At 43.1% G+C, this 11,977-nt stretch overlaps 2 protein-coding genes across 3 annotated transcripts; both read right to left on the bottom strand.

Moving 5' to 3' along the window:
* Positions 1-2,249: 2,249 nt before the first annotated feature.
* LOC134435913 (POU domain, class 3, transcription factor 2-like) lies at positions 2,250-4,005 on the bottom strand. The gene is made up of 3 exons (XM_063184952.1): positions 3,949-4,005; positions 3,395-3,633; positions 2,250-2,958 (listed from the first exon to the last, which is right to left on the bottom strand). Exons 2-3 carry the CDS (start codon positions 3,426-3,428, stop codon positions 2,570-2,572), a joined length of 423 nt encoding a protein of 140 aa, XP_063041022.1. The 5' UTR covers positions 3,429-3,633; positions 3,949-4,005; the 3' UTR covers positions 2,250-2,569.
* Positions 4,006-6,430: 2,425 nt separating this feature from the next.
* On the bottom strand, positions 6,431-9,385 carry LOC134435911 (uncharacterized). 2 transcript variants are annotated; one of them, XM_063184950.1, is made up of 3 exons: positions 9,272-9,385; positions 8,677-8,784; positions 6,431-7,171 (listed from the first exon to the last, which is right to left on the bottom strand). In XM_063184950.1, the coding sequence occupies exons 1-3, from the start codon at positions 9,297-9,299 to the stop codon at positions 6,489-6,491; spliced, it is 819 nt and encodes a 272-aa protein (XP_063041020.1). In that variant the 5' UTR covers positions 9,300-9,385; the 3' UTR covers positions 6,431-6,488. The 2 variants fall into 2 exon arrangements, with proteins under 2 accessions (XP_063041020.1, XP_063041021.1); XM_063184951.1 differs by lacking the exons at positions 8,677-8,784; positions 9,272-9,385 and adding an exon at positions 7,713-7,864.
* Between the last annotated feature and the right edge of the window lie 2,592 nt (positions 9,386-11,977).

Here is an 11,977-nt window from a genome sequence, read left to right as displayed (position 1 = left end):
CTTTGCTATAAGCTGTAACTGGAATGCTGCATTTAATATTGAAGTGATGGAATTGCATGGTAGTTATGGAAGCCCAGATATCCTTGCTGCTTTGATCTCAGCTGTTTTTGTTTGTTTGGTCGGGTGACCCACACTTCACTCTTCAATATACCCGTAGATTTCCATGCCACGTTTAGGTGCTTTGGAGATGATGACATTCTAACTCACCAGACATAACATCCCATTCATTTTCAATGGGGTTTTATGTCTGGTGAGTTAAAATGTCGATACCACCAAAGCACCTAAACGTGGCATGGAAATCTATGGGTATATTGAAGAGTGAAGTGTGGGTCACCAGACCAAACAAACAAAAACAGTTGAGAGCAAAGCATCAAGGATATCTGGGCTTCCATAACTCCCATGCAATGCCCTGCCATTGACTTCAATGTTAAAGGCAGCATTCCAGTTACTAAGACAAAGAGGTTATCATCAAGTATTGAACATTGAAATGTAATTTAGAAGGTACAAAAATCCAACTGTGTTGATGTAAATGGGAAACAAAGAAAGAAATTTGGATTACAACACTACAAAACTACTTTGCGTAATAATGTGGAACAGAGCATTTTAAGTTTTTTATTACTTAAAAAATACCGTTATCATTGGAAGGTTCATTCAAAAACGTTTTAATTGTACTCTAATGGCGGATGACTTGAAAATTATGACGACTGTCATTTGCATTGATTATTTGGGGAAACAGCGAAAAATGTCAGTTGCATAATAATGTGGAACGTGGTGTAAATCACACTGAAGGAGATTGTTATATATACATACTTTTTATATCTGTATGTTTAATGTGAAATAATCAATTTTTTGTATGTATGCTACTAGACGCCTACATTTCCTTCGGGATTAATAAATGTTACTCTACTGTACTCTACTCTATCTTCATTGATCATACTGTACCGGTACCAGTAGCGGTAGGGCACTGGGCTGCTACGCCAGTGACCCGAGTTCGAGTCTGATCCGGGTCCTTTGCCGACCCCCTCCCCATCTCTCTCCCTCCCAATTCACTTCCTGCCTGCCTCTCCTACTGTCCTACCAACAATGAAGTCAAAAAGACAAAAAAAAAATATTGAAAAAAAGAAAAAACACTTCCACACTCCAACATTATTACATTATGTTTTGCATACTTATGCAGTGACAAATCCGCCGTGCTGTATAACTGATCTACTATTCAATATTATGCGATAGCTAACTCATCGGGGAGCTGAGACTTTATTTGCAGCACATTGGCATATTTCCACTGATGTTTCCCATTTCCATCACTCAAATTTGGCAAAAATATATTAAGTAATAAGCAAAGACATTGGCAGATTGTTTGTGTGTGTGTGTGTGTATGTGTGTGTGTGTGTGTGTGTGTGTGTGCGTGTGCGTGTGCGTCTATGTGTGTCTGTCTGTCTGTCTCTGTCTGAGAGCGGGGACAACATATTACAAGTGCATTAGTGCGGGTATGTAAATGCTGTGCAATTAGGCAAACGAACGTCAGTTTGCAATGGAGTGGAAGGGAGAGCAGTCAGCTAAACACAGCATGAGGCATCAGGCCTGCAGAGGAGCATTCAAGAACCTGGATCTGTAGTAAAACAAGATAACCTTGAGGCAGTGGTAAATCCTCCAATAGAAGAGCCGGGGGATCCTCCGTTTCTTAAAGTGATACTGTGCCATGTTTGGAAATAAGCTTATTGTACTCCTCTCCTTAAGTTAAATTATTGAGCTTCACCTTTCTCAAGTACTTTCAATCGTTCTCTGAGTATGGCAATTTTACTCATGGCTAGCAATTAATATTGAATTCTATGGCACCAGCTGGTGGTTAGCTGGTCTCATAGGATTCAATGTTAATTGTTAGATTGGATGTAAAATGTGCACTGCCATACTCAGAGAATGGCTGGAAGTACAGGAGAAAGGTACAACTCAGTCACTTAACTCAAGGGTAGGTATATAATGATGCTTGTGGGCTATCTATTATGAGGTTTCTCGCTTCCTGTGGATGAACTTAACCAGCTTTATTACTCAACCATGTTCCTGGAATAATCACTGAGAATCTGGCATACAGGGCATTTCCCAGTTGGCCACCTGTTCTAAGAGGCCATGGCTGATTTTATTTTCTTTTTGTGATCAAATGATGTCATTTTATTTTTATTTTATTCATTTTATGGTCCCATGTCATTTTATTCTGCACAATTCCACCTGACTATAGCAATGACTCAAGTCAGTTCAAGATTCTTAAATATCTTTTTATTTGTTGTCATGATAGTAAATTATGGCTAAGAAAGTTAAATAAGTTAATCTTGTCAATTAAATGCCAATTTGTGCCTCTAACAGACGTACACTTTTATGTCATATTTTTCTTACATATTTATCATATATATTTGTTTATTATTGCCAAAAACCCCACCTCCTCCTCCAAAACAAGAATACTTCCAAAGAAGGGGGGAATGAAAGAATAAGAGTCTTTTTTGCTAAGCACTTCCAAAAAAGAAAAAGAAAAAAACTGTTTTTACAGATTTCTGTTCGTTTGTTTGTTTTTTTGTTCTTAGGTCTTCCCAGGGGTGGGGGGCTGGATCTCCATCAGCCACTTCTGCACGGCGCTGTTCTTCTGAGCCGTGTGGACCGACTCGGACGCCAGCACCCAATACTCCTTATCCCTCTCTCTCCGCTTCTCCACCCTCTCCCTTTCCTTCTCCTTCTCCGTCTCTCCTCCATTCTTCTCCTGCCTGCTAGGGATCCTGGACGTGCTCGGGCCGGTGGTCTTGGGGCGGATCTGTGGCTCCCAGCCCCCTCCTCCTCCTCCTCCTCCTCCTCCACCTCCTCCGCCTGTGCCTCCACGTCTGGTCAGAGTGATCTTGGGGATGCTGACGCTGAGGTGGGCCCGGTGCTCACCACAGCTGGCCCTGCCACACACTCCCACACCCATGAGACTACCTGCAAATCATACAAATACACAGACAAAATTATAGATATATAGATATATATAGATATATAGATATATCCCACGCCCATGAGACTACCTGCACAGCATCAAAATACAGAGACACAGTTATAGATATATAGATATATATAGATATAGATATATAGATATATCCCACATCTATGAGACTAAGTTACCTGCACAGCATCAAAATACACAAGAGAGACACAATTTGATATTTTTCAGCTATTTTTACACCTGAATTGTAGACACAAAAATATGTAGTCACCAAAATAAAATAAAAAAACATTTATTTTGACCATTGCAGTAATAATGAAACTTGTTATGCCATGGTTTGCTGTTTGTTGTGAATTGTAGACACTAAAATAAAATATGTAGTCACTAAAAATATGTATGTATATATATATATATTTTTGACACTTGCAGTACCTCCTACGGGGCAGTAGGTGGCGCGCTGCTGCATCTCGCGCAGCTTGCGGTAGAAGACGCGGCAGCTGAAGCCGTCCAGCCAGCTGAGGGCGATGTGGCTCTGCAGCGCCGCCAGGCTCGGGTAGCGCCACAGGCAGCTGGCGCACTTGTACAGCAGCTGGCCGTTGACGTGCTCCAGCGCCGACGTCTGGCGCAGGAAGCTGAAGTCAAGCAGGTCGTCCTGACGCGGCTCCACCGACCTGGAGTTTTGGATTGTTTACATTTGAAGAGTTCAGATGCAAAAGTGCCTTTTCAGAAAATAATCTTACTTATTTTTTATTTAATACAAAGCTATCAATAGTTTTTATTTTATTTATGTAATATGACTATTTATATGTATTATCAAGTACATAATTGTAAACCAAATCAACAAAGGGGTTCTCTAAAAATATAGAAGTGCAGGTCTTCACAGTTAGGGGGTTTTGCATCTGAACTCATTTCAGCAGCTATGGCTGTATCATTGGAGAAAACCCATTAACATTACATTTACAAAACTACAACAAACAACCACCGACCTGGTGCGTCTACTCGCCGCGGAGCTCTTGAGCTGGTGGTGGTGGTGGTGGTGGTGGTGGTGGGGGGAGTGGAGGTGGTGGTTGTAGTGGTGGGTGGGGGTGGGGGTGGGCGAGGTGCAGTGCTCGGGCATGACGGGAAGGCGCTTCAGGGCCGGGCTCGGGGGGTGGGGGGGCACCGGGGAGCTGGCGGACACCACGCCTCTGGTGGCATTATAGTCCACCCACTTCACCGGGGAATGGCTGAGGGCGCTCCGGACTTTATCTGGTAAAACAAAATGGGATACAGTGGGAAACATAATGCAATTGAATAATTAATTAATTATTTGCATGCTATAAAATCGATCTTAAAGTGATACTGTCCCATTTTTGGAAATAAGCTTATTTTACACCTCCCTTTGAGTTAAATAATAGGATTTTACATCCTGTAAATCCTGTAAAATCATCTGTACTTTCAACCGTTCTTTGGGTATGGCAGTGCAAATTTTACCTCCATGCTAGCAGTTAACATTGAGTCCTATGAGACCAGCTCGAGGCCAACTGGTCTCATAAGACTCAATGTTAACTGCTAGCTTGGAGGTAATATTTGCACTGCCGTACCCAGAGAACAGTTGAAAGTATAGGAGAACGGTGAAACCCTACTATTTAACTCAAGAGGAGGTGTAAAATAAGCGTATTTCCAAATATGGGACAGTATCACTTTAATGTCAACTCAATATGGTATTGTCTCCAACTTGTTAAGTAGAAGCAGGGCCGCTGACGACCAATGCATACAATGTAATGGGGACCCAATTCTCGGGCCCCTATCTCCCTGGGCCCGGGACAACATACCCTTTTGTCCCCCGCTGTCGGCGGGCCTGAGTTGAAGAATAAGGTATCTAACGCTACACATGAACCACGACTGTAAAATTGATTCCCCATTCATGGAAATGAAATGTAGTGCTGATTCAATACTTAAGAGTGTACTCTGGGACTAAATAAATGTTAAATTGACTCTATATGTTGAATTAGCACAGCACATTTTACTGTGCAGTGAATAATCATATCTAAAGCAGTCCTCAATTTCAAAGTAAATATTTACCGTCGTCTCAATACCCATCCTAATAGGCTGCTATTGTGCAGGGATTTCATTACTGTTCACCAGTACTGTACACCATCTCTCTGTGTTAGATGCACTTTGTGAGCCTTGCGTTCGCTAAAAGGAGCAAATCTACGGCACACATCAACTCAACGTGGTTCGTCATATATTACTTGTGTGCTTGTGCTATGAGTCACATTGTTTGGCTGTGCCATCGCAGATGGATTTGGGGAATAAAACAGCAGACTGCTATCCAGGGTAGCCAACAAGGGAGGGGCAAAGGGGTCAGTTGCTCCGGGACCGTGAAGAGAAGGGGCCCAAAATTGGGTCCCGGTGACATTGAATGTATTGGATGGGGGGGGTGGGCACTTTTTGATGACTTCGTACCAGCCCTGGCGAAAGCTGTCAAGGACACTGCTATACCCTCTGTGGTAAAAACCCTGAGCATGTGAAGTGGCTCTGATGCGCCTGGCAGGATTTGTCCCTCCATCTGTAACCGGAATGCTCTCGTTTTGACAGGAACTGCGATGAGCGTTCATTTTGGGACGTTCAAGACGAACAGACTCCACCACCCACCAGCACCTCTATACTCGCAGATGGAGTTCAAGACGACCAGACCCCCATACTGGCAGACGAACAGACCCCCCCTTTAATCGCAGACGGAGCAAGTGTGAGATCTTTTCTGACTGCTGCTCTCATTCCTCCATCACCATGGTGATGATTTCTTTATTTTATTTCCATTTCTTATTTATTTTGTTTGCGTGGTGCTTCTAGATGATTCCAGCTGACACACAGTACAGTTCAGGGACACCACAGATCCTTCTCCAACTCACTTCTATCAACTTTGTCAATTCAGCCTAAGGTTGATGGTGCATTCTGCTGTGTGTGTGTGTGTGTGTGTGTGTGTGTGTGTGTGTGTGTGTGTGTGTGTGTGTGTGTGTGTGTGTGTGTGTGTGTGTGTGTGTGTGTGTGTGTGTGTGTGTGTGTGTGTGTGTGTGTGTGTGTGTGTGTGTGTGTGTGTGTGTGTGTGTGTGTGTGTGTGTGTGTGTGTGTTTGTGTGCAAGTGCATGTGTTTCCTATTTCTTGCATCATTGTTGCTTCAGCTAGCACACAGACACACACACACATACACACATTCACCACACACACACACCATAAACAATTCTTTGACCTCTCCTTGAACATTACTTAAAAAAAAACAACAGCAACTGTGCGACACAAATCAAGAAATGCAGTATTACATGCCGGATATGGTGTTTTGATGAAAACTGAATATTGGCTTTTCAAGAGTGGTCATATACCAATCTGATTCTGGCTCCAACTCATTTTTCAAAAATGGTGTTTATGGCGTTTTGGAACCAAACTCTTCATATGTACTGCTATGACACAAATCAAGAAGTGTGTGGATACTGCACTGTAAGGATTTTATTTATGTACTGTAACTGTCACTTGTCTCCGTCCTTCGCTATGGCATCATGACAGACTTGTCGAGCCACTGCTGCACCCTGTCCATCTTCCTGTCCACGACAGCCTCGCTCCTGACACTGTTGTCTGTTGCCATGGCACCCAGGTTGCCGAGGGGGCTGGTGATGCTGTAGGTGGCGATTGGCTGTGCCGGCATACACCCAGACACTTCCATGGAACTCGGGGCGCCACCAGCAACAGCACCAGTGCCAGCTCCAAACCCAGACCCAGACCCAGATCCGGTGCTGTTCCCCAGCCCGTTGTGACCCCGGCGGTCCCTCATGCTTTTTAGCTTGCGGTAGAAGACCCGGCAGCTGTAGCCGTCCCGCCAACCCTCCCGGACGTGCTCCACGAGCGCCGCCAGGCCTGCGAAGTAGCGTAGGCAGGACGCGCACTTGTACATCCGATCGCCGCACACCATCTCCACCGCGCTGGCCGCCCGGATGAACAGCGGGTCCACGGGCGCCTCAGCTGTCCTGTGGGACGCGGCATTGTAGGGGAGGCGTGATGGTACTGCCCCTGCTCCGGTGGTGCTGGTGGTGGTGGTGGGATGGGGAGTAGGGGGGCAGCCGATGGAAGAGAGGCCCGGTGTGCGAAGGGCTTCCCAGGAATTGGAGCCAATCAGCTCAGGGTTTTGGGTGCTTCTGGGCTGGGCATATTGGCAGTCAGGGACACTCCTGTTCCCTAGAAAGTAAATGAGAAAATATATATATATTATGATGTTATATATTATTTATAATACATATTGAACTTTAATGAATATATTTACGATGTACTATGAAGGGGGAAATAGTTTTTTTTTCACTGGGCTTGACATTCAATCAAATCAGGCAACACGAGGGGGTAAAAAAAAACAGTATATTTGCTGATGAAAAAGCTACAGGATGGATGCACAATGGGTTATTTCCTGACCAAAAATATCACACTCACATTCATGGGGAAATATTTGACAGCAGAAATAACGAAGCACATTTCATTTTCTGTGACCTTTAAAGTGTCACACAATTTGAACTGGTCAATCCATCAAATGACCATATCAGCGCCGCCCGCCGTCATTTCATAGAGATTAATTTTCTTGATGGCGTGTTGTGATTAATTACATAATATTCTCAGAGCGAGTGCATTGGCATTACAACATGATCAGCAAGCAGCTAAAAAGAGCAGCCATCCACAAATGGCATGACATGACATGACAAACAATTATTCTACTTCAATAATCACCCACCTGATTTGTCTGAGAAATTCGCCTTTCGTTTCTTGGTCCGCTCTCCATGCTCTTTACTGCTATTGCCTCGGCCCATTGCATTTAGGCTCAACAGCTTAGCAAAAAGTCTATAAGGCATTTGTGCTGAAGCACCACATTACTGTTTTGTTTTGTAGCATCATTGCTTGGGACAGTGATGTCACAAAAGGAGGTGGTATGTCACATGGCATCAATGCTGACAGGTGGCTTATCTGTTATCAGAGATTGTGGAAAGACAACACACTTTTGCTCTCTGTGTGGGTGCTGTAAGTAGACTGGTAAGTGTATGTGCTTGACAAAAGACCAACAAAGGTCGGCGTCTGCACCTGAACTTAATACATTTGTTTAATTTCGGCTTCAATACACTTTTTCACACAAGTCTTGTGTGCGCCTCCTTTTTTCCATTATCTTAAGTGTATGTGCTTGTCGTTGACATGAGCCCATTAGTCCCGTTTTGAACACCTTTATCATCTTCTTGTCTTCTGTGATGTTGTGTGCATGTGCCCATGCGTGTGAGCGTGATTTATATATCTGTATTCATGTATGTCTGTCTATATGTGTGAACTGAATGTGTGTGTGTGGGATCTTTTTTGTCAGTGTGCATCTGTTCTATGTGTCAAAGTATGTGTGGGAGAGTGTGTATTGTGTGAGGCTCTTGCTTTGTGCTGCGGGCGTGAAGGAGCGTGTGGCAGTTTGTTTATTTCAGGGGTTCCCAACCTTTTCCAACTTGGGGCCCACTCGAAATTGTCACAAATGTTCGGGGCCCACCTCTGAACCGAATAAAACTCACATAAATCAGCAGCAACACACACCAAAATGTGATTATAATTTTTTAGAATATTATTTCAAGGCCCACTTGGTATACCTTCAGGGCCCACCAGTGGGCCCCGGCCCATAGGTTGAAAATCACTGGTTTATTTCTTATCGCCGGGCGGTCTGACAATACCTGCTTCTGAACGCTTTGCTCTGGAGGAGGGCTTCTGTGGCCCCTCCGGCTTGGACGAACTCGGCTTCCTGCTCTGCCTGCTCGGGTGGCTTTTGGAGAGGCCAAAGTCTGAGATGACAAATAGACGACAACACAACACACAAATTGCTACAATTTCTGACTGCAGACAGACTGTTGCTTTCACAAAAATCATAAATTGGCATTAGGGTTGGGGGGATGGATGAGAAGGAGGAGGAGGAGGAGGGAGAAAGAGAGGACTGCAATTAGCACTGAGATGGACACAGCGCTCAAAGCAACACAAAGCGAAGGAGAAGAGAACGGAAAAAAAGGAAAACATTGAAATAGAAGCCTGATAAAGCTGTCTAGGGAATGGAAAGTGGCTGGGATTATGGTTAATGATGCTGCCTAAAAGCAATCTGCAGACCATTCACTAAATGGCCTGATCTACATGCACAAGCCTGGCAGCCTCTTTTAGTAAACACTACAGTCACAAAGGCCCTGGCCCAGTTTGCAGAAACAGCAAAAGCCTGGGTTGTTAATATTACCATCGAAACAGCTTTGTTCCAATGGATGAGCATGTCAATGTGTTCCTTACCTTGGGTTTTCCTTATGGCAAATTCCATGAAGTGCAGAAAGGGACAGAGAGAACTCTGCTTGTTGATCTGGCTGTAAAGCAGAGCTCATGTTTTTACTCTGTTGCTCTTTAAATACATTGTTTCTCTGTTACCTAGGTGACGAGAATTCTACTCTGAGGAAAATTCCGGAGCAACAGCAGAATGGAGATCTAGGCCTAGTGGAAAAATAACCCCTCAGAATCACATAATCTTTGCTCATAGTAGGCATTGAAAAATATATTTATGAATGAAATAGTGATTTATCATATAGTGATAGACATTTTAGTTTTGTAGGGCATTATGCCACAGCCCAATAACTTCTTAGAAAATGCTTCCCCTAAAATCTGCACTTAAGTCATGACAGGGTTATATGATTTATCACAATCAATTTTGGTGCTGCTGAATAAGGAAATCTCAATTTTTCTGCCCTGAAAAATGTGAGGATAATCTTCTCTTCAGCCCAAAACAAATTGGCAAAAAAGACAGAAAAGAAACAAACACAAGCAACACAACAGAGACAAAACAGCAACAGATGGGATCAAAGGAGGAGAGAACTTGTTTTCTCTTGCCTTAACAAATCACCACACTACTGCTGTAGCATCGATAAGCGAGGTGTGAAGTCATGGTGTTGTTTCTCTCAGCTCCGTCCTCTTGTTCACTCTGATCCATAGGACAAAGCAATATTCACTGTGTCTGTTCAATACGTTTGCGGATTTAAATCATTCATTTTTCACAGTCTAAATAGTGAAAAATCTACTGTTCATAACAAATAATGTTACTTAGGCAGTGTTGGGCAAGTTACTCAAAAACTGTAATGCATTACTGATTACATGTTTCTGTCTTATATGGATATGACAATTTATTACAGTGTAAATCAAGCTCATGAGTCATGACTTTTTCACCTCCAACCTAGGAGGTGTTTTTGGCAGCATGCAGACTAAAAACTACCAGGTTCAGGAATAGCTTCTTTCTGACTCACCACACTGAATACAACTAAAATCCAGGTCATTGTAATGCATTTGTAACTTACTTTATCTAGCATTTAGCATTTATTTATGTCTTACATTTCTGCATAACAGCAAAACGTGATGCATTACAGTAATTCATTACTTTTGTAATGTATTACTGCCAAACACTGGACTTAGGCCTTCACACTTTGTAGGACACTGAATGTGAATTCAATAATGTTCCCTTGTTTATGTTTAACAACTTAACATTTGGATGACCTCTCTCTCTCTCTCTCTCTCTCTCTCCAGACAGGATGGGAGAAATATTCTTTAGCTCCTTCAAGTACAGAAAAACAGAAAGATGTTCTCTACTGATAACATAAAATTAAGATGTGATGAAGATTGTGATGAAGTGTTCCATTGCTTTGCTTTCCATAGTACATGTTATACATTTGTAGTAACTGAGATACAACGTAGGAAGCCGTGGCCAAGTGGTTAGAGAGTTGGTCTTTCAATCTAGGGGTTGCAGGTTCGAATCCCCCCAGACCTCTCCCTATATCTCCATCCATGGCTGAAGTGCCCTTGAGCAAGGCACCTAACCCCACATTGCTCCAGGGACTGTAACCAATACCCTGAAAAATAATAACTGTAAGTCGCTTTGAATAAATGAAAGCGTCCGTTAAGTGCAATGTAATGTAATGTAATTTGGAGGGAGAGAGTTGGTATATTGCTTAATTGGCATCTTATATAATGCTCCTTGTCATGGCATTGAGTGAATATTTTAGATTTGGTCACAGTTTCCTGACCATGAGACAGAATGAGAGATGGAGCATTCCATTGTTTTGCTTCCAACATAGTACAACGTTTAAATTCATGCAGGTGAAAATTGAGGGTCTTTCCGCAGTCCCGAGATGTAAATACTGTAAGTGGGTGAAAGCAGTTTCCTGGCAACCCACCATTGTCCGAAACAATGTCTTCTTTAAATGTTTTAGTTAAACTGCACATTGGAGACTGGTCAAACGCAATTTCAAACTTCTGTGTGAACCCTGTTACATAGATTTTTGACAATTGAACTTGAATCTATCTATCAGCACTGATCATTGCTTGGTTTAGCATACTGTAGTAACTGCAGTTTGCCATCACCATCAAAACATTTTGGCTAAAGTGAATTAATTTTCTTGATTCCCCCCTCCCAATTACATTTGGCCACTGCTTGACAGGATAGGAGAGTCTGAACAGCAGATCCAGTCAGCCAGCTAGCCAACACATGGGATGTGGGCGACGAAAGCCCTGCCTACATTTCAAAGACCAAATGCAAGAAAGCCCACATGGAGGGAAAGCCTGTCTCGTTCCTCTCACCTTACGACCTCCCTGATGACAAGTATAAATATATATATAAAAACATTTCATCCTTTTCCAGCTTTTAGCCTCTTAAGTTCTTTGTAAATGTCTTTTTTATTTCCTCCTTTCCTGTCTTTTTATGTCGTCTCAGTTCAGTTGCGTTAAGCGAATAAGCCATCACGAAGACGCCGCTTTCATTGGTAGGAGGACGGCAGATGGTGAGTGTAACTGTGTGTCAAGGTGAGACGTACACTATAAAGCTATTAAGTGTTTCCAGGTACTGAAGGCTGATGCTGCGTCTTCCTCAGTGCCGTCTCCCAATGGCATAATAACGTGGAACCACGCGGAACTGCTCTCAGGTGCTGTTTCCACGTATACAGGATATTTTTTTAGCAGGGT

The sequence above is a fragment of the Engraulis encrasicolus genome, chromosome 20, assembly GCF_034702125.1.
Source record: "Engraulis encrasicolus isolate BLACKSEA-1 chromosome 20, IST_EnEncr_1.0, whole genome shotgun sequence".
Lineage (NCBI taxonomy): Eukaryota > Metazoa > Chordata > Actinopteri > Clupeiformes > Engraulidae > Engraulis > Engraulis encrasicolus.
This window is presented reverse-complemented; position numbering and strand designations above follow the sequence as displayed.